The 21,382-nt window shown below is 40.3% G+C and overlaps 1 protein-coding gene across 1 annotated transcript; it reads left to right on the forward strand.

The window, feature by feature from the left end:
• The first annotated feature begins 760 nt into the window (after positions 1 to 760).
• Positions 761 to 2,283, forward strand: LOC112579399 (olfactory receptor 1440-like). The gene has a single exon (XM_025265830.3). It carries the CDS (start codon positions 761 to 763, stop codon positions 1,703 to 1,705), a length of 945 nt encoding a protein of 314 aa, XP_025121615.3. The 3' UTR covers positions 1,706 to 2,283.
• Positions 2,284 to 21,382: the final 19,099 nt, after the last annotated feature.

The raw sequence follows: 21,382 nt of genomic DNA on the forward strand, positions 1-21,382 counted from the left end.
ACTCTGCTTTGTACACTACTTTATCCACAGCAGTTACTGTATGTAAACAGACCTAATTTAACTTCAAGTAAACCTTATGAGATAAGTTCTATTGTAATTATTTTTCTTGCTTTCCGATGAAGTCAATTAAGTAGAAGGAGACCAATCTGTTTGGAGTCATAAAGCTCACAGTTGGCAGAGTCACACTCCTGAACACCTATGTAGTATCTAAGACCGTGTTTTTAGTCACTAAGCTAAACACAGGAGTTATAATCTCATTAATAATATCCTAAAATTCCCCAAGTATCTTCTAAGAAGGGCTTTCCAAATGTTAGTATACATTCTTTTGTCTTTGTGATAGGTAGGTGGGTTAATATTGAAAAGTGTAATATCCTCTTTTTAAATTTAAGAAAGTTAATTGGAGTATAACTGTTCTACGATGTGGCTTTAGCTTCCGCTGCACAGCGGGTCTCAGCCGTCTGTGTCCATAACATCCCTTCCTCCTGAGCCTCCCCACCCGTCTGCTACCGCGCCCTGCTGGGCCATCACAGCGCCAGGCTGAGCTCCCTGGGCTGCTCTCTTGTACATGTGGGAACTCTGGCACACAGAGCGATCAGTTAGGGGCAAAGTTAACCAGGGTTGTTGCTTTTAAAGTTGTTCACTATTTCCCTCGATTCTGTGTTTGGTGTGGGTTGAAGGCAGTTTCTTCCCATGGACATTGGGGTAACAACTGACTTAAAGATTTATCCTTTTCCTACAGATCTGAGGACCCCCCAGGGCGATGGCTGGAGGAAGGAACAGTACAACAATCACAGAGTTCATTCTCTTGGGGTTCTCTGAGTTTCCACAGCTCACCGCTGTCCTCTTTTCAATGTTCCTAGGGATCTACCTGGCGACAGTGTTTTGGAACCTGGGACTCATCGCCCTCATCAGGATGGACTCCCGTTTGCACACGCCTATGTACTTCTTCCTCAGTAACCTGTCCTTGCTGGACACCTGCTATATTTCCACCATAGCTCCTAGAATGCTCTCAGACTTCTTCAGGAAGCATAAACTCATCTCCTTTACGGGGTGCATCATGCAGTACTTCTTGTTCTCTAGCCTGGGTCTGACTGAGTGCTGTCTGCTGGCGGCCATGGCTTATGATCGCTACGTCGCCATTTGCAGTCCTCTGCTCTACACAGTCACCATGTGCCCCTCTCTCTGCGTGCAGATGGTGGCAGGATCTTGTGTAACTGGATTCCTTGGCTCGTTCATTCAGTTGTGTGCCTTACTTCAGCTCCACTTCTGTGGACCAAACATCATCAACCATTTCTTCTGCAACCTGCCCCAACTGCTAACCCTATCCTGCTCAGACACCTTGTTCTTTCAAGTCATGACATCTGTGCTCACAGTCATGTTTGGGTTCATGTCTGTCTTGGTTATCATGATATCCTATGGTTACATTGTCGCCACCATTGTGAAGATCACTTCAGCTGAAGGCCGGTCCAAAGCCTTCAACACTTGTGCTTCCCACCTGACAGCAGTGACCCTCTTCTTTGGCTCGGGTATCTTTGTTTATGTGTATCCTAATTCTGATGGTTCCTCGAGCCAAAGCAAGCTGGCGTCTGTCTTGTACACTGTTATAATCCCCATGCTAAATCCATTGATCTATAGCTTGCGGAACAAAGAAATCAAAGATGCCCTAAGCATACGGAAGAAGAAAGTCTTCTCCTGGTGTTACTGACTATGGAATTTATTTCAGTTGTACGCTGTAGGAGAAATGTCAGCTAAAACATTGATCCACAACTCTTCTAACTGCAGAGTGAGTTATAATTACTATCATCTTCTAATGTAAACCCATGGCTGGTGCAAGGACAGGACAACACATGAGAAGTATCTGGAAGTTCATTATCTCCGTGCTTCATCAGTGATGACCCAATATATCAATAGGTCAAGAAATTCACAAGCATTTTTGTAGCTAGTTGTGATGATGTGACTCTTCCATTCAATGTTCTATCCTTTAGCATGTACTACCTCAAGGACCAATGGTGCCAGTGGACCAAGTAGATCAAGGTTGCCAGGAGACCAGCAAACCTCTCCATAGCATCTCACTTTAGGCAGGACAGAAATTACTATTAGTACTGAGCTCTTTTAAAAAAAGAATTTCCTACCTCATTCTGTTAGTTCTCTCATTTAACCTATTCTTTCACCTCTGGAAATCATGAATTCATTACTTCACTTATGGACTTGTTCAAAGCAAAAATAAACAAGAGATCAAAGATTTGTTAACTTCATACAAAAATAAATTTGTTGCAACAAGAATGCTCAACATGTCTGTCATATTTAAGATATGGTTTGTCAGTTGCTTGTTAGAACCATTTAAACAATTTTTAAATCTGTTATTGCTATACAGTCATCTCTGTTCTTCCTTCTTCACTGTGTAACTGGAAAAGGGAATCAGAAAATGGCCTTTTGCTGGTGAGATGGTCTAGTGCTTGATTTTGGCACCTCCAACAATGTCTTTATGTTACTTTTTTTGTTGTTTTTTGCTTTTTGAGTAGACCAAGTCTCCACTAGGAAGTTGTTTTTCCAATAATTAACAAGTGGAAAGTGGTTGGTAAAATTAGCTATAAGAAGCTGATACATGAGAAAAGTCTGGTACATGTACTCTGGTACATGAGAAAGTCTAGATTTGTCTATTTCCCTTGCAACCTTGGTTGGAAGTGTTACAAGGCACAGAGAAATACTCAAGTATTGAGGCTGGGACAGAAAACACTCTTGTTTATCTTCTGGTAGGATTCTGATTTTCATAATCTTTAGGCCAGAAATAAAAAATATAATTCAGGAGACTATTCTTGGTAAAAGGCATTCTGTTCATTTTCCCTTTTATGTTCAGAAGGGAAAATTCAAAATCCACAGGAGTATTCATGTGGTAAGAACTAAAAGCAAGTGTTGGACACCTGTAGGCACTACAGCTTTGAAGTTTCTGCTTTTAGGCCTCCATATTCCTGAGTCCTAGAAAACTCCGTATTCCTGAGTTAGTTATTGGATACAGTTTTGTCAAGGCAAGTTAGATATATAGGATGGTAGACATAGGTTTGATCTAATGTCTTTTCCGGCACTAACATCTATTAGTATCCCTTTCGGATCTTCCTCAGCTTTAGCCTAGTGACCAAGACTGGACTGGAGTTGAGACTAGACTGGAGTTGAGAAAGAAAAGGAACTCCTGAAATGCCACATATTTTGCCTGGCTGGGTCCTTAACATTTATAATTATGATCTCCAATATAATTATGATCTCCAATATACCTGCTTAAAATCAATGTCACAGCCAGTAGAGAAGTTTCATTATGTAAAATTTCAAATTGCTTCAATTACAAAAAACATGATCTTCATGAAAGAGTGATAAGGTCCTTAAATAAGAGGAGCCTATTTACACAGAATACCTGGCTACCTTTTATTCTGACCTTCAAATTACCTGAAAGACATAGGTGTTTGGGAGATAGAATCCCTGTGTAGGAATTTCTCAAGAATGATAAAGGTTCTGAGATTAATCAGTCACGACAGAGGCTGAATAATCAGATGAACTCCTAAGCAGTACTCTGTCCCTGTTTTTATAACTACATGAGATGAACATTTTTGTCCTGATGATCTTAGAAACCAGGATAGTTTTTGTAAATTTGTACTAGGGGAAAGTAAAAGATGCTTGCTCCTTGGAAGGAAAGCTATGACAAACCTAGATAGTATATTAAAAAGCAGAGACATCATTTTGCCAACAAAGGTTTTTATAGTCAAAGCTATGGTTTTTCCAGTAATCATGTACTGATTTGAGAGTTGGAGCTTAAAGAAAGCTCAACACTGAAGAACTGATGCTTTTGAACTGTGGTGGTAAAGAAGACTCTTGAGAGTCCCTTGGTGGACTGCAAGGACATCAAATCAGGATTGCTTAAAGGAAATCCATACTGAATATCCACTGGAAGGACTGCTGCTGAAGCTAAAGTTCCAATACTTTCTTCTTCAGGGGATCTTCCTGATCCAAAGATTGAACCAGGTCTCCTGCATTGCAGGTAGATTCTTTACTGAAAACGGACAGAAAGGCAAATTGAAACTACAGTGAGGTACCACCAGTCAGAATGGCCATGATTAAAAAGTCTACAAATAACAAATGCTGAGAAGGATGTGGATACAAGGGACCCCCTCCTGTATTGTTGATGGGAATGTAAGTTTGTGCAGCCACTGTGGAAAGAGTATGGAATTTCCTCAGAAAACTAAAAATAGAATTACCACATGATCCAGAAATCCCCCTCCTGGGCATATATCCAGACAAAATTATAATTAAAAGAGATACATGGACTCCTATGTGCATAGCAGCCCTATATACAATAGCCACGACATGGAAACAACCTAATGCCCATCAACAGATGACCAGATGAAGAAGACCTGGTGCAGATACACCATGTAATAGTACTCTGCCATAAAAAGGACAAAACAATGCCACTTGCAGAAATGTGCATGCAACCAGAGATTATCATACTAAGCAAAGTAAGTCAGAAATAATACCTTATGATATCATTTATATGTGGAATCTAAAATATGACATAGATGAGCCTGTGAAACAGAACTAAAGAGCCTCTTGGTGAAAGTGAAAAAGGACAGTGAAAAAGCTGGCTTAAAACCCAACATTCAAAAAATGAAGATCATGGCATCCGATCCTATCACTTCATGGCAAAGAGATGGGTAAGCAATGGAAATAGTGACAGACTTTATTTTGTTGGACTCCAAAATCACTGCAGACAGTGACTATAGCCATGGAATTTAAAGACTACTCCTTGGAAGAAAAGCTTTGACCAACCTACACATCATATTAAAAAGAAGAGACATTACTTTGCCAACAAAGGTCCATCTAGTCAAAACTATGGTTTTTCCAGCAGTCATGTATGGATGTGAGAGTCGGACCATAAAGAAGACTGAGAGCCGAAGAATTGATGTTTCTGAACTGTGGTGTTGGAGAAGACTCTTGAGAGTCCCCTGGACTGCAAGGAGATCCAACCAGTCTATCCTAAAGGAGATCAGTCCTGAATATCCATTGGAAGGACCGAGGCTGAAGTTGAAGCTCCAATACTTTGGCCACCTAATGTGAAGAATTGACTCATTGGCAAAGACCTTGATGCTGGAAAAGATTGAAGGCAGGAGGAGAAGGGGATGACAGAGGATGAGATGTTTGGATGGCATCACCAACTCAATGGACATGAGTTTGAGCAAGCTCCGTGAGATGGTGAAGGACAGGGAGGCCTGAAGTGCTGCAGTCCATGGGGTCACAAGGCGTGCGTGCTAAGTCGCTTCAGCTGTGTCTGACTGTCTGTAACACTATAGACTGCAGCCTGCCAGGCTCCTCCATCCATAGGATTCTCCAGGCAAGAATACTGGAGTGGGTTGTTGTGCCCTCCTCCAGGAGATCTTCTCGATCCAGGGATGGAACCCACGTCTCAAGTCTACCTCCATTGGCAGGTGGGTTCTCTACCACTAGCATCACCTGGGAAGCTCACTTTAGAATAGAGAACTAAATTCAAAATCCTATGAGAAACCATAATGAATATTCAAAAATGTATATGTATGTATAACAGATGGAGAAGGCAATGGCACCCCACTCCAGTACTCTTGCCTGGAAAATCCCATGGACAGAGGAGCCTGGTAAGCTGCAGTCCATGGGGTCGCTAAAAGTCAGAGACGACTGAGCGACTTCACTTTTTCTTTTCTCTTTCATGCGTTGCAGAAGGAAATGGCAACCCACTCCAGTATTCTTGCCTGGAGAATCCCAGGGATGGTGAAGCCTGGTGGGCTGCCATCTATGGGGTTGCACAGAGTCTGACACAACTGAAGTGGCTTAGCATAGCATAGCACAGCATGTATAACAGAATCACTTTGCTGTACAGCAGTAATTAACACAACATTGTAAATCAACTATATTTCAATAAATGAAATGTATGAGTTTCAGACCCTTACAGTCTATGCTTAGCCTAGAACCTTGGGCATGCACTCCCCGGAGAGAGCCTTCACAAGCACTTGGTCCAGCCCAGCAGCGCTGACCAGCTCCTCTCCTTGGTGAATGAGGTGCAGAGTTGCCACAGAGCCTTAGGGAATCTATAATCGGAGATCATTTTTGAGCTCCCCTAGAGAGTCAGTGGTATTATTAGCAGCTGCTTCTGGGTGCCAGGATTTTGTGCTTTTTAAAAATTGCACTGTTCTGTGTTCTTCTAGCTTCCCTTGTATTTATTTTAAATTAAGTTGAAAAGAATCAAGAGCAGAGACGTGCCTGAGAAGGGTAGAGTGGAGCTAGAAAAACAAGCCCCTGAAGTCTTGCTTATTATCTACCCGCTGGGTGCTCTACTGTGCTTAGACAGGACGTTCAGATTCCTTTTAGCCATTCAAAAGTTGCCAAGAGCATCTTCTGAATATCTCTTATAGATTCATCAGAGAGATTTATATTTGGAGTTGATGAAAATAACCTCTGATACATAGTTGAGTTAAGAAAAGCCTCCAAACCATGCAAAGCAGGACCACGAAGGCTCAGTCCATGAACGCGCATGCCTTGTGACTGCAGTAATAAAGGTGCTCTCTTATTTAGATCATTCTGCCTGATCTCACCACTGGGAGAGAGGCCTGTCCCACCCAGAATGAACGGATAAAGGTAGAAAAGGAAGTCCGTGACGTGGGTATATTCATAAACAGAGAGAAGCAAGACTTGACAGGTAGCTGTGGAAAGTAAATAGCAGAAAGTGAGTTATTGATGGAGCCACACCCTGATGAGATTGCAGGTGAATAGCTTTATCCTTGGAAGGGAGACAAATTATTTATTTGAAATAGGCATGACTGTTGTAAGGATGAGTACCGGTACTGATAAACTTAGGAGCCAGAATGAGCCTAAGGACTTGATTGTCATGGAAAACAATGGTAGAGGCAAGCATTAAGAAGAATGCATGTGCTCCACTCTAAAACGACAGAATTAAAGACTCCGTACACAGTCTGTAGCAGCGCCTGGTGTTTCAGGTTTTCCCTGGTGCTGTCTCTGTCACCACAGGTACTTGGGGGAAAAATACAAACCCTGAACTCCATAAGCATGTGTTACCCTCCTTTGTTCTCACAGCTGTGACACTTGTGTCTCTCTGTGGGGGATCAAGGCACATATCACCCCAAATAACAGACGAAGGACCGACGCTTAGAGACTGCAGCACACGGTCCACAATTACAGTGGGGATGCAAGTGAGCCACCAGTGTGCACGGGGGTCTTTTCTTGAGTGATGGAAATGTTCTGAAAGTGGATTGTGGGGACGATTTCAGTCTACTAAAATTATTGCACACTTAAAATGGATGGATTTATGACATGTGAGCTATACTTTAACAAAACTCTTGAAAATAAAATGAGAAGAAAAAAAATAAATATCTTGAAGCAAGACCTGGCTAAAAGACTGTGACAATGTCCTGTTCTATTCTGAACCAAGAAATGAGCTTAGAATAAGTGTTCAATCAGCATGCCCAACAGGTATTCACATATTCTTCTATTTAGCCAACATTTAGTGGACACTTACTAATGGGCTAAGTGATGAGAGAGAATGAATAATCACAATGGGGCTTCCCTGGGGCCTCAGTGGAGAAGAATCCACCTGCCAGTGCAGGAGACCCGGCTTCGATCCCTGGGTTGGGAAGATTTCCTGGAGAAGGAAATGGCAATTCACTCCAGTATTCTTGCCTGGAGAATCTCATGGAGGCTGGTGTGCAGTCACAAAGAGTCGGACATGACTGAGCGACTAAACAGCAACAACTTCCCTAGGAATTTCACTCTCTAGTAGGGGACATGATGTAAAATAACTACTTTCAATGTGATGTCATAAAAATGAAAAATTAATAGTACATGTAAAGGATGTGACATTTTTGAATCCTGCCTGTAATGTTCAAGGAGTTCATGATCTGAGCCACAGTCAGCTCCTGATCTTGTTTTTGTTGACTGTATATAGCTTCTCCATCTTTGGCTGCAAAGAATACAATCAATCTGATTTCTGTGGGGATGTCCTCGTGTAGAGTCTTCTCTTGTGTCATTGGAGAGGGTGTTTGCTATGAGCAGTGCGTTCTCTTGGCAAAACTCTATTAGCTTTTGCCCTGCTTCATTTTGTACTCCAAGGCCAAACTTGCCTGTTACTCGAGGGGTCTGAATTCCTACTTTTGCATTCCAATCTGCTATGATGAAAAGAACACATTTTTTTGGGTATTAGTTCTAGAAGGTCTCATAGATCTTCATAGAACTGTTCAACTTCAGCTTCTTCAGCGTTACTGGTTGGGGCATAGACTTGGATTGCCATGATATTGAATGGTTTGCCTTGGAAACGAACAGAGATCATTCTGTCGTTTTTTGAGATTGCATCCAAGTACTGCATTTTGGACTCTATTGTTGACCATGATGCCTACTCCATTTCTTCTGAGGGATTCCTGCCCGCAGTAGTAGATATAATGGTCATCTGAGTTAAATTCACCCATTTCAGTCCATCTTAGTTCACTGATTCCTAAAATGTCGATGTTCACTCTTGCCATCTCCTGTTTGACCATTTCCAACTTGCTTTGATTCATGGACCTAACATTCCAGGTTCCTATACATTATTGCTCTTTACAGCATCAGACTTTACTTCCATTACCAGTCACATCCACAACTGGGCATTGTTTTCACTTTGGCTCTGTCTCTTCATTCTTTCTGGAGTTATTTCTCCACTCTTCTCCTTATCAAAAAAATTCAGGTTTAAAATGAAGAAAATAGGGAAACCCACTAGACCATTCAGGTATGACCTAAATCAAATCCCTTATGATTGTACAGTGGAAGTGAGAAATAGATTCAAGGGATTATATCTGATAGAGTGCTTGAAGAACTATGGACAGATGTTCATGATGTTGTACAGGAGAGAGTGAGCAAGACCATCCCCAAGGAAAAGAAATGGAAAAAGGCAAAATGGCTGTCTGAGGAGGCCTTACAAATAGCTGAGGAAAGAAGAGAAGCAAAAGGCAAAAGAGAAAAAGAAAGATATACTCATTTGAATGCAAAGTTCCAAAGAGTAGCAAGGAGAGATAAGAAAGACTTCCTCAGTGACCAATGCAAAGAAATAGAGGAAAACAATAGAATAGGAAAGACTAGAGATCTCTTCAAGGAAATTAGAGATACCAAGGGAACACTTCATGCAAAGATGGGCTCAGTAAAGGAAAGAAATGGTATGGATCTAACAGAAGCATTTCAAGCATATTAAAAAGAGGTGGCAAGAATACACAGAAGAACTATGCAAAAAAGATCTTCATGACCCAGATAACCATGATGGTATGATCACTCACCTAGAGCCAGACATCCTGGAGTGTGAAGTAAGTGGGCCTTAGTAAGCATCACTAGGAACAAAGCTAGTGGAGGTGATGGAATTCCAGTTGAGCTATTTCAAATCCTAAAAGATGATGCTGTGAAAGTGCTGCACTCAATATGCCAGCAAATTTGGAAAACTCAGCAGTGGCCACAGGACTGGAAAAGGCCAGTTTTCATTTCAATCTCAAAGAAAGGCAATGGCAAAGAATGCTCAAACTACCACACAATTGCTCTGATCTTACACACTAGCAAAATAGTGCTCAAAATTCTCTAAGCTACATCCATACCATCTTCCATAGTGGCTGTATCAATTTACAGGGGTGGGATGGAGAGGGAGATGGGAGAGAGTTTCAAAAAGGAGGGGATATATGTATGCCTATGGCTGATTCATGTTGAGGTTTGACAGAAAACAGCAAAATTCTGTAAAGCTATTATCCTTCAATAAAAGATAAATTAAAAAAAAAACACAAACATTTTCCAAGCTAGGCTTCAACAGTACATGAATCATGAACTTCCATATGTTCAAGCTGGATTTAGAAAAGGCATTGAAACTAGAGATCGAATTTCCAACATTCACTGGGTCATTGAAAAAGCAAGAGAGTTCCAGGAAAACATCTACTTCTGTTTTATTGATTATGCCAAAGCCTTTGACTATGTAGATCACAACAAACTTTGGAAAATCTTTCAAGAGATGGGAATACCAGAACACCTTACCTGCCTCTTGAGAAATGTGTATTCAGGTCAAGAAGCAACAGTTTGAATGGGACATGGAATAACAGATTGATTCCAAATTGGGAAAGGAGAAAGTCAAACCTGTATACTGTCACCCTGCTTATTTAACTTATATGCAGAGTACATCATGTGAAATGCCAGGCTGGATAAAGCACAAGCTAGAATCAAGATTGCCGGGAGAAATAGCAATAACCTCAGATACATAGATGACACCACCTTACAGCAGAAAGCAAATAACTAAAGAGCCTCTTGTTGAAAGTGAAAGAGGAGAGTAAAAAAGCTGGCTTAAAATTCAACATTCAAAAAATGAAGAACATGGCATCCAGTCCCATCACTTCATGGCAAGTAGAAGGGGAAACAGTGGCTGACTTTATTTTTGGGGCTCCAAAATCACTGCAGATGGTGACTAGCAGCCATGAAATTAAAAGATCCTTGCTCCTTGGAAGGAAAGCTCTGACCAACCTAGACAGCATATTAAAAAGCAGAGACATTACTTTGCCAACAAAGGTCCATCTAGTCAAGGCTATGGTTTTTCTGGTAGTCATGTATGGATGTGAGAGTTGGGTCATAAAGAAAGCTGAGTGCTGAAGAATTGAGGCTTTTGAACTGTGGTGTTGGCAAAGACTCTTGAGGGTCCCTTGGAGTGCAAGGAGATTCAACCAACTTGACCTTGGTTGATCAACTTAACCTGATCCTCTAGTCAATCCTAGAGGAAATCAGTCATGAATAGTCTTTGGAAGGACTGAAGCTGAAGCTGAAGCTGAAAGTCCAATACTTTGGCCACCTGATGCAAAGTGCTGATTCACTGGAAAAGACCCTGATGCTGGGAAAGATTGAAGGCAGGAGGAGAAGGGGATGACATAGAATGAGATGGTTGGATGGAATCCAAGAGTCAGTGGACATGAGTTTGAGTAAGCTCACCTGTCAGAATAGCTCTTATAAAAAAGGCAACATATATCTAGTGTTGACGAAGATGTGAAGAAAAAGGAACCTTTGTGCCCTGTTGGTGGGAACATAAGTTGGTGAAATCCACTATGGAAAACATATGATGGTTCCTCAAAATATTAAAAACTGATCTACCAAAAGGTCTATCAGTTCCACTTCTGGGCATTTTTATGAAGAAAACAAAAACATTAGGTCAAAATGTTGCATGCACCTCAAAGTTCATGGCAGCATTATTTACAGTAGCCATGATATGGAAGCAACCCAAGAGTCCATCAAAATACAGGATATATTGAATATATTGGATATATCCCAAACATTGGATATATTAGATATATCTGAAGTATAATGGATAAAAAATGTGACATATATATGCAAATATATGTAATGGAATAGTACTCAGCCACAAAAAAGATGAACCTTTCCTTTCACGACAACCTGAATGGACCTAGAGGGTATTACACTTAGTGGAATAAGTCAGGGGAAGACAAATACTATATAATTTCACTTATTTATAAAACCTTAAAAAAACCCCAAATGAACAAATGTAAGAAGACAAAAATGACTCATAATACAGAGAACAAGTTGGTGGTTTCCATAGGAGGGGGATGAACAAAATAGATGAGGGACATTAAGAAGTGTAAACTTTCAGCTATAAAATAAGTGTCATGATATGTAATGTGCAGCAAAAGGAATGTAGGCATTAACATTGCAATAACTGTGCATGGTGACAGGTGGTAACTAGACTTATAGTGGTGATCATTTTGCAGTGCTTAAAAGAGCAAATTATTATGTTGTACAACTGAAACTAACATAATATTGTGAATCAATTATATTTCAATAAATAGTAAAGAGAAATATACAGTACTTATGTTTATAATGATGTTTATAAATCACTTAAATATGTATTATAACAAGTTGAGTGAGACATATATATACATATAATATTCTGAAAATACAATATTCAGAAAAGACTGAAGAAATCAATCCATAAAGAAAGGTTTTAGATTTAAGGTGATATAAGATGCATTCCTAGTCTAGTGATTCATTGGTCTAAAAAAGCTTTCTAAACTTGAATCATCCATGAAGAGAAAGTGGAATCAGCAGGGGACTCTGTCGTGTTCTCCACTGCCATTGCACCAGGGAACAATTACCCGGACAGGTCAATCAGCCAACCTCTTTCCACTTTGGATCCTAAGGCAGCATTTAAGAGAACTCCCGGTGGAAGTGCCTCTCTTATCAAGGCTGGCCAGGAGACTGCACGGCCAAAGAAGTCTAGAGAGGGAAGGTCCTCCTGTAGGAATGTTCCTTTGGAAGACAGTTGAAAGTAAGTGTTCAATGCCTTTCCTAGGAATCTAGAGCTTAGAAAGTGTCCAGACCAGGAAGGGGCAGTGAGCTCTGCCAGATTTCCCGGACGCCAGTGAAATAAACAGCCACCAGTGGCCGCCCATTCTTCACAAACATCTGGGTGAGGCTTGTGGCCAATGGCAGCGTGGGGCACAGGGTAATGGTGCTCAGTGACCCCGACTCCCGGTTTGGAAGCCTTCCTCCTTTACAAAGCTGTCTTCCACTATTGGCCTGTCTTCTCTCTCTGCTTCAAACTTGCTCAGAGCTCAGATCCTTTCTACTAGGAAGTAATATGTTTCCCTTCAATGGAGAATTTTAACAGAAACAAGACTATGCAGCTAACTAAATAATATCTTGAATTGGGAACTTGCTGTTATATGGAGAGTTTGCTGTAATTTCTTTTACTACCTGATGCCCAATGTCATATTTTGAAAATATGGTGTTTGTCAAGAGCTGCATGAGGACTTCCCTGGTGGTCCAGGGTTTAAGACTCCATGCCTCTCTACGGCGGGGCGTGAGTTCCATCCCTGGCTGGGGAACTAAGATCCTGCATGCCACAGGGCATGGCAAAAAAAAAAAAAAAAAAGCAGCATGTATTAAGTAATCATTAATTCACTTAGGCCTGGGTTCGATCCCTGGGTTGGGAAGATCCCCTGGAGAAGGGAATGGCAACCCACTCCAGTATTTGTGTCTGGAGAATTCAATGGATAGAGGAGCTTGGTGGGCTACAGTCCATGGGGTTGAAAAGAGTCAGTCAGGACTGAGCAACTGACACTTTCACTGTAATATAATTAAAATGATAGTTTATTTTCCATTCCCATAACACTGTAGCTCAGTAGCAAGGATTTTAGAGTTCACAAGACCTGGTCCAAATTCACAGCACTGCCACTCACTAGCTGCCCAACCTTGGACAAGTTAATCGGCTTCCCCATGGCTAGTCTTCCCGAAAGTGTATTAAAGAAACAGGCTCAGAGGGTTGGGTGAGAGCAAATGAGGTGTAAGTGGAGTGTTGAGAACTGTGACACACAAAGTAAGTGACCATTTAACATAATAAAAGGTAAACTGCATCACCACACCGAGGTAATGTACTTATAACCCATAGAAAGACTCTTGAGCTTTCTTTTTCTTTTTTTTAAATTATTTTTATTTTTTACTTTACAATATTGTATTGGTTTTGGCATACATCAACATGCATCTGCCACGTGTGTACACATGTTCTCCATCCTGAACCCCCCTCCCACCTCCCTCCCCATACCATCCCTCTGGGTCATCCCAGTGCACCAGCCGCAAGCTTCCTGTATCCTGCATTGAACCTGGACTGGCAATGTGTTTCTTATATGATATTCAGTTCAGTTCAGTTCAGTTGCTCAGTCATGTCTGACTCTTTGTGACCCCATGAAACGCAGCACGCCAGGCCTCCCTGTCCATCACCAACACCCGGAGTTCACCCAGACTCATGTCCATCAAGTAAGTGATGCCATTCAGCCATCTCATCATCTGTCCTACCCTTCTCCTCCTGCCCCCAACCCCTCCCAGCATCAGAGTCTTTTCCAATGAGTCAACTCTTCACATGAGGTGGCCAAAGTACTGGAGTTTCAGCTTTAGCATCATTCCTTCCAAAGAAATCCCACAGCTGATCTCCTTCAGAATGGACTGGTTGGATCTCCTTGCAGTCCAAGGGACTCTCAAGAGTCTTCTCCAACACCACACTTCAAAAGCATTAATTCTTCGGCGCTCAGCCTTCTTCACAGTCCAACTCTCACATCCATACATGACCACAGGAAAAACCATAGCCTTGACTAGACGGACCTTTGTTGGCAAAGTAATGTCTCTGCTTTTGAATATGCTATCTAGGTTGGTCATAACTTTCCTTCCAAGGAGTAAGGGTCTTTTAATTTCATGGCTGCAGTCACCATCTGCAGTGATTTCGCAGCCCAGAAAAATAAAGTCTGATACTGTTTCCACTGTTTCCCCATCTATTTCCCATGAAGTGATGGGACCGAATGCCATGATCTTCGTTTTCTGAATGTTGAGCTTTAAGCCAACTTTTTCACTCTCCACTTTTACTTTCATCAAGAGGCTTTTTAGTTCCTCTTCACTTTCTGCCATAAGGCTGGTGTCATGTGCATATTTGAGGTTATTGATATTTCTCCCGGCAATCTTGATTCCAGCTTGTGTTTCTTCCAGTCCAGCGTTTCTCATTATGTACTCTGCATATAAGATAAATAAACAAGGTGACAATATACAGCCTTGATGTACTCCTTTTCCTATTTGGAACCAGTCTGTTGTTCCATGTCCAGTTCTAACTGTTGCTTCCTGACCTGCATACAAATTTCTCAAGAGGCAGATCAGGTGGTCTGGTATTCCCATCTCTTTCAGAATTTTACACAGTTTATTGTGATCCACACAGTCAAAGGACATGTTATAATGCCATTCTCCCAAATCATTCCCCCCTCCCTGTCCCACAGAGTCCAAAAGACTGTTCTATATATCTGTGTGTCTTTTGCTGTCTCGCATACAGGGTTGTTGTTACCATCTTTCTAAATTCCATATATATGCATTAGTATACTGTATTGGGGAGAAGGCAATGGCAACCCACTCCAGTACTCTTGCCTGGAGAACACAGGAGCCTGGTGGGCTGTAGTCCATGGGGTCGCTAAGAGTCAGACACGACTGAGCGACTTCACTTTCACTTTTCACTTTCATGCATTGGAGAAGGAAATGGCAACCCACTCCAGTGTTCTTGCCTGGAGAATCCGAGGGATTGCAGAGCCTGGTGGGCTGCCATCTATGGAGTCGCACAGAGTTGGACACGACTGAAGTGACTTAGCAGCAGTAGCATACTGTATTGGTGTTTTTCTTTCTGGCTTACTTCAGTCTGTATAATAGGCTCCAGTTTCATCCACCTCATTAGAACTGATTCAAATGTATTCTTTTTAATGGCTGAGTAATACTCCATTGTGTATATGTACCACAGCTTTCTTATCCATTCATCTGCTGATGGACATCTAGGTTGTTTCCATGTCCTGGCTATTATAAACAGTGCTGCGATGAACATTGGGGTACACATGTCTCTTTCTCTTCTGGTTTCCTCGGTGTGTATGCCCAGCAGTGGGATTGCTGGGTCGTATGGCACTTCTATTTCCAGTTTTTTAAGGAATCTCCACACTGTTCTCCATGGTGGCTGTACTAGTTTGCATTCCCACCAACAGTGTAAGAGGGTTCCCTTTTCTCCACATCCTCTCCAGCATTTATTGCTTGTAGACTTTTGGATAGCAGCCATTCTGACTGGCATGAAATGGTACCTCATTGTGGTTTTGATTTGCATTTCTCTGATAATGAGTGATGTTGAGCATCTTTTCATGTGTTTGTTAGCCATCTGTATGTCTTCTTTGGATAAATGTCTATTTAGTTCTTTGGCCCATTTTTTGATTGGGTTGTTTATTTTTCTGGAATTGAGCTGCAGGAATTGCTTGTGTATTTTTGAGATTAGTTGTTTGTCAGTTGCTTCATTTGCTATTATTTTCTCCCATTCTGCAGGCTGTCTTTTCACCTTGCTTATAGTTTCCTTAGTTGTGCAGAAGCTTTTAATTTTAATTAGGTCCCATTTGTTTATTTTTGCTTTTATTTCCAATATTCTGGGAAGTGGGTCATAGAGGATCCTGCTGTGATGTATGTCGGAGGACATGATCCTCTACATAGAAAACCCTAAAGACTCCACCAGAAAATTACTAGAGCTAATCAATGAATATAGTAAAGTTGCAGGATATAAAATCAACAAACAGAATCCCTTGCATTCCTATACAGTAATAATGAGAAAATAGAAAGACAAATTAAGGAAACAATTCCATTCACCATTGCAATGAAAAGAATAAAATACTTAGGAATATACCTACCTAAAGAAACTAAAGACCTATATATAGAAAACTATAAAACACTGATGAAAGAAATCAAAGAGGACACTAATAGATGGAGAAATATACCATGTTCATGGATCGGAAGAATCAATATAGTGAAAATGAGTATACTACCCAAAGCAATCTATAGATTCAATGCAATCCCTATCAAGCTACCAACGGCATTTTTCACAGAGCTAGAACAAGTAATTTCACAATGTGTATGGAAATACAAAAAACCTCGAACAGCCAAAGCAATCTTGAGAAAGAAGAATAGAACTGGAGGAATCAACCTGCCTGACTTCAGGCTCTACTACAAAGCCACAGTCATCAAGACAGTATGGTACTAATACAAAGACAGAAATATAGATCAATGGAACAAAATAGAAAGCCCAGAGATAAACCCATGCACCTATGGACACCTTATCTTTGATAAAGGAGGCAAGAATATACAATGGAGAAAAGAAAATATTTAACAAGTGGTGCTGGGAAAACTGGTCAACCACTTGTAAAAGAAAGAAACTAGAACACTTTCTAACACCATACACAAAAATAAACTCAAAATGGATTAAAGATCTAAACATAAGACCAGAAACTATAAAACTCTTAGAGGAGAACATAGGCAAAAGACTCTTGAGCCTTCAATGATCCTACGTTATTCTTGTCCTGTCTAAAATGCCTTCTTATTTACTATCAGTATCGAGGATAGCTGTGCAGTCCTAGTATCCACAACCCCACAGCTTTTATGATATGTTTGGAAATAATTAACAGGTTGGCTTCCAATACGCTTAGGCACCCATTTATTTCTTACTTCTTCAGTATCCCTGATCGGTATTCTAATTGGAAAAATTCCTTTGTGTTTCTAATTTGACGGTGTTAGCTCCTCCTCTTCATGTCCTTAGCACACATAGGAAACTGATCACTTTGTGATCAATCACCATTTCTTAAGACACTGGCTTAGCAAGATCAACTTGCTTGTGTCTCAAACAACCATTTACACAATTTCTTATTTCTTCTGGTTGTTTAGAACATGAAAAAATATATATATCAGAGAAAGTGACAGTATTTAGGGAACATTTATTTCTACTCTAAGAAAAATTCTTTGTTGTTATTGTTGTTCATTCGCCAAGTCATGTCTGACTCTTTTTGACCCCATGAACTGCAGCACGCCAAGCTTCCTTGTCTTTCACTATCTCCCAGAGTTTGCTCAAATTCATGTCCACTGAGTCAGTGATGCCACCTTTAAGAAAGGCTTTTTAAACAGTAATTTTAATTAAGATTAACAATAATAATAAGAACCCACAGTATCAACTTAAATGATAGTAACATATAACTTTTACCAAGACTCACTAAATCATGCTACAAAGCCTAGTTGAAAAATAAAATGGCTTACTCAATTAAAAACTAGTCTACAATGATACCAAATATTTAATTTGATTAACTTCTTTTTCCAGAATAGACTGATTGTCTACAGCATTTAGAACAATGACTTCTCAGCTACAAAATGTTATCATCAACCATATTCACTTCAGAAAATGCTGGTGAATTTTTATTGGAAGCATTTGATTCTCAGTGGATGCTTATAGAGAATGAGACTTCTAAACTCATCTAATTAGTAGTAGAATTGAGAATAGAAATGAAATATTTGTTGATGGACACATAAGATTTTACCTTATTTTCAAAAAAGGTAATCCCTAAGTCATTTGAAATAGTTAAGTACATTTTATGAGTTTATTTTTTTAAATTTTTATTTTATTTAACTTTACAATATTGTATTGGTTTTGCCATATATCAAAATGAATCTGCCACAGGTATACATGTGTTCCCCATCCTGAACCCTCCTCCCTCCTCCCTCCCCATTCCATCCCTCTGGGTCGTCCCAGTGCACCAGCCCCAAGCATCCAGTATTGTGCATTGAACCTGGACTGGTGACTCGTTTCATATGTGATATTATACATATTTCAATGCCATTCTCCCAAATCATCCCACCCTCTTCCTCTCCCACAGAGTCCAAAAGACTGTTCTATACATCAGTGTCTCTTTTGCTGTCTCGTACACAGGGTTATTGTTACCATCTTTCTAAATTCCATATATATGCGTTAGTATACTGTATTGATGTTTTTCTTTCTGGCTTACTTCACTCTGTATAATAGGCTCCAGTTTCATCCACCTCATTAGAACTGATTCAAATGTATTCTTTTTTTTTTTTTAATTGTAATTTTTAAACTTTACATAACTGTATTAGTTTTGCCAAATATCAAAATGAATCCACCACAGGTATACATGTGTTCCCCATCCTGAACCCTCCTCCCTCCTCCCTCCCCATTCCATCCCTCTGGTTCGTCCCAGTGCACCAGCCCCAAGCATCCAGCATCGTGCATCGAACCTGGACTATGGCTGAGTAATACTCCATTGTGTATATGTACCACAGCTTTCTTATCCATTCATCTGCTGATGGACATCCAGGTTGCTTCCATGTCCTGGCTATTATATGATTTTAAAATACATGTGATCATTATATCATAAAATAATAGAAAAATTCAACTACATCAATTTCTGCATGTTCAGTGTTGTCTAGGGACCGATATTCATGGTTAGGGAGCAAAAGTGCATGAAAATATCTGTGGTCTTCAGGAAATTAAAGACTAGCTTGGGAAATCATTATATGTTATCTATTTGTCATAAAAAAGGCAAGATAAAAAATTCCTGGAATTTTAATATAAGTTGAGTCATGGAGAAGAGGCAAATAAAGGAACATTTATTGAAAGACTATTCTGTCCAAGATAAATTAATAATAATATTAGTAACCAAAATAAAGCAATTTTCTACCCTGTTCCAGGAATTGTGTAGGGAACTATAGGTATATGAACTCATGCTATCTTTACTGTGACCCTACTACCAATCATGATATCCATGCGGGATACTGGAGCTGTGTTTTCAGGTACATTGTTGTGATATAATTATAGGAAACAACTTTTGCAAACTTACAATGAGTTAGAGAATCAAAAATAAAATGAGGAAAAAACCAAATACATATGTATAATATAGCATTTATTTCTAATTTGGATTTTTATGTATTCTGTCAGTTTCTAGAAATGCATATTTATATACTGATATAACATATTGACAAATTGATTTCATAGCATGTAAACTTTTTGAATGCACATTAGTTACTAGGAGTTTTTGATAGACTGTAGACACATCTCCTCATTCCCCGCTAACTGAAGGCACATCTTAGCTTTTTGTTTGGAGAATATAATTCCCATTTCAGAGAGTAAGCAATTTTTCTACACAGTTTCAGAAGGGATAGTTGAATAAATTACAAGTCCACAAATATTTGTTATGTACTCACATTGCTTGGTTCGGCCACTAAACTAAACCTCAGGGTGGTACATTGTTATGTTAATGGACACCAGTGAATCACAATTCCTTACTTCCATGTCCTTGTATAGTCCCCTTCCACAGTGAGTCATTGCTTGGCCATGTGACTCACTTTGATCAATGAAGCATCACCACATTTGATGCAAGAGGAGGCCTGATGAGTGCTTGTCCTTGGGACTGGCTCTCTTGGAATCCCGAGGTCACACTTAGAAGAGTCTAGGGTGAAAGGCACGTGGAGAGAGAATCTCAGCCATCTCAACAATTCAGTCATCCCAGGTGAGCCCCAAAACAGGTGAGGTCATCTCAGACCATCCAAGCCATTGATGAATACAGCCCCATTAGAGTTCCAAGTGAAACCCACAGATGCTCCAAGAAAAAACGTGAGAGATGATGAATTGTTGGTGTTCTAACTCAATGCAGTACTTGGATGCAATCTCAAAAACGACAGAATGATCTCTGTTCATTTCCAAAGCAAACCATTCAATATCACAGTAATCCAAGTCTATGCCCCAACCAGTAACGCTGAAGAAGCTGAAGTTGAATGCTTCTATGAAGACCTACAAGACCTTTTAGAACTAACACCCAAAAAAGATGTCCTTTTCATTATAGGGGACTGGAATGCAAAAGTAGGAAGTCAAGAAACACCTGGAGTAACAGGCAAATTGGGCCTTGGAATAAGGAATGAAGCAGGGCAAAGGCTAATAGAGTTTTGCCAAGAAAATGCACTGGTCATAACAAACACCCTCTTCCAACAACACAAGAGAAGACTCTATACATGGACATCACCAGATGGTCAACACCGAAATCAGATTGATTATATTCTTTGCAGCCAAAGATGGAGAAGCTCTATACAGTCAGCAAAAATAAGACCAGGAGCTGACTGTGGCTCAGACCATGAACTCCTTATTGCCAAATTCAGTCTGAAATTGAAGAAAGTAGGGAAAACCACTAGGCCATTCAGGTATGACCTAAATCAAATCCCTTATGATTATACAGTGGAAGTGAGAAATAGATTTAAGGGCCTAGATCTGATAGATAGAGTGCCTGATGAACTATGGAATGAGGTTCGTGACATTGTACAGGAGACGGGGATCAAGACCATTCCCATAGAAAAGAAATGCAAAAAAGCAAAATGGCTGTCTGGGGAGGCCTTACAAATAGCTGTGAAAAGAAGAGAAGTGAAAAGCAAAGGAGAAAAGGAAAGATATAAACAGATGAATGCAGAGTTCCAAAGAATAGCAAGAAGAGATAAGAAAGCCTTCTTCAGCGATCAATGCAAAGAAATAGAGGAAAACAACAGAATGGGAAAGACTAGGGATCTCTTCAAGAAAATCAGAGATACCAAAGGAACATTTCATGCAAAGATGAGCTCGATAAAGGACAGAAATGGTATGGACCCAACAGAAGCAGAAGATATCACCGAAGAACTGTACAAAAAAGATCTTCACGATCCAGATAATCACGATGGTGTGATCACTGACCTAGAGCCAGACATCCTAGAATGTGAAGTCAAGTGGACCTTAAAAAGCATCACTATAAACAAAGCTAGTCGAGGTGATGGAATTCCAGTTGAGCTATTCCAAATCCTGAAAGATGATGCTGTGAAAGTGCTGCACTCAATATGCCAGCAAATTTGGAAAACTCAGCAGTGGCCATAGGACTGGAAAATGTCAGTTTTCATTCCAATCCCAAAGAAAGGCAATGCCAAAGAATGCTCAAACTACCACACAATTGCA

The sequence above is a fragment of the Bubalus bubalis genome, chromosome 16 (assembly GCF_019923935.1).
Source record: "Bubalus bubalis isolate 160015118507 breed Murrah chromosome 16, NDDB_SH_1, whole genome shotgun sequence".
Lineage (NCBI taxonomy): Eukaryota > Metazoa > Chordata > Mammalia > Artiodactyla > Bovidae > Bubalus > Bubalus bubalis.

What these genes read in the sequence shown, in the direction of transcription:
- LOC112579399 (XM_025265830.3), top strand. Translation starts at nt 761, where the DNA reads ATGGCTGGAGGAAGGAACAGTACAACAATCACAGAGTTCATTCTCTTG.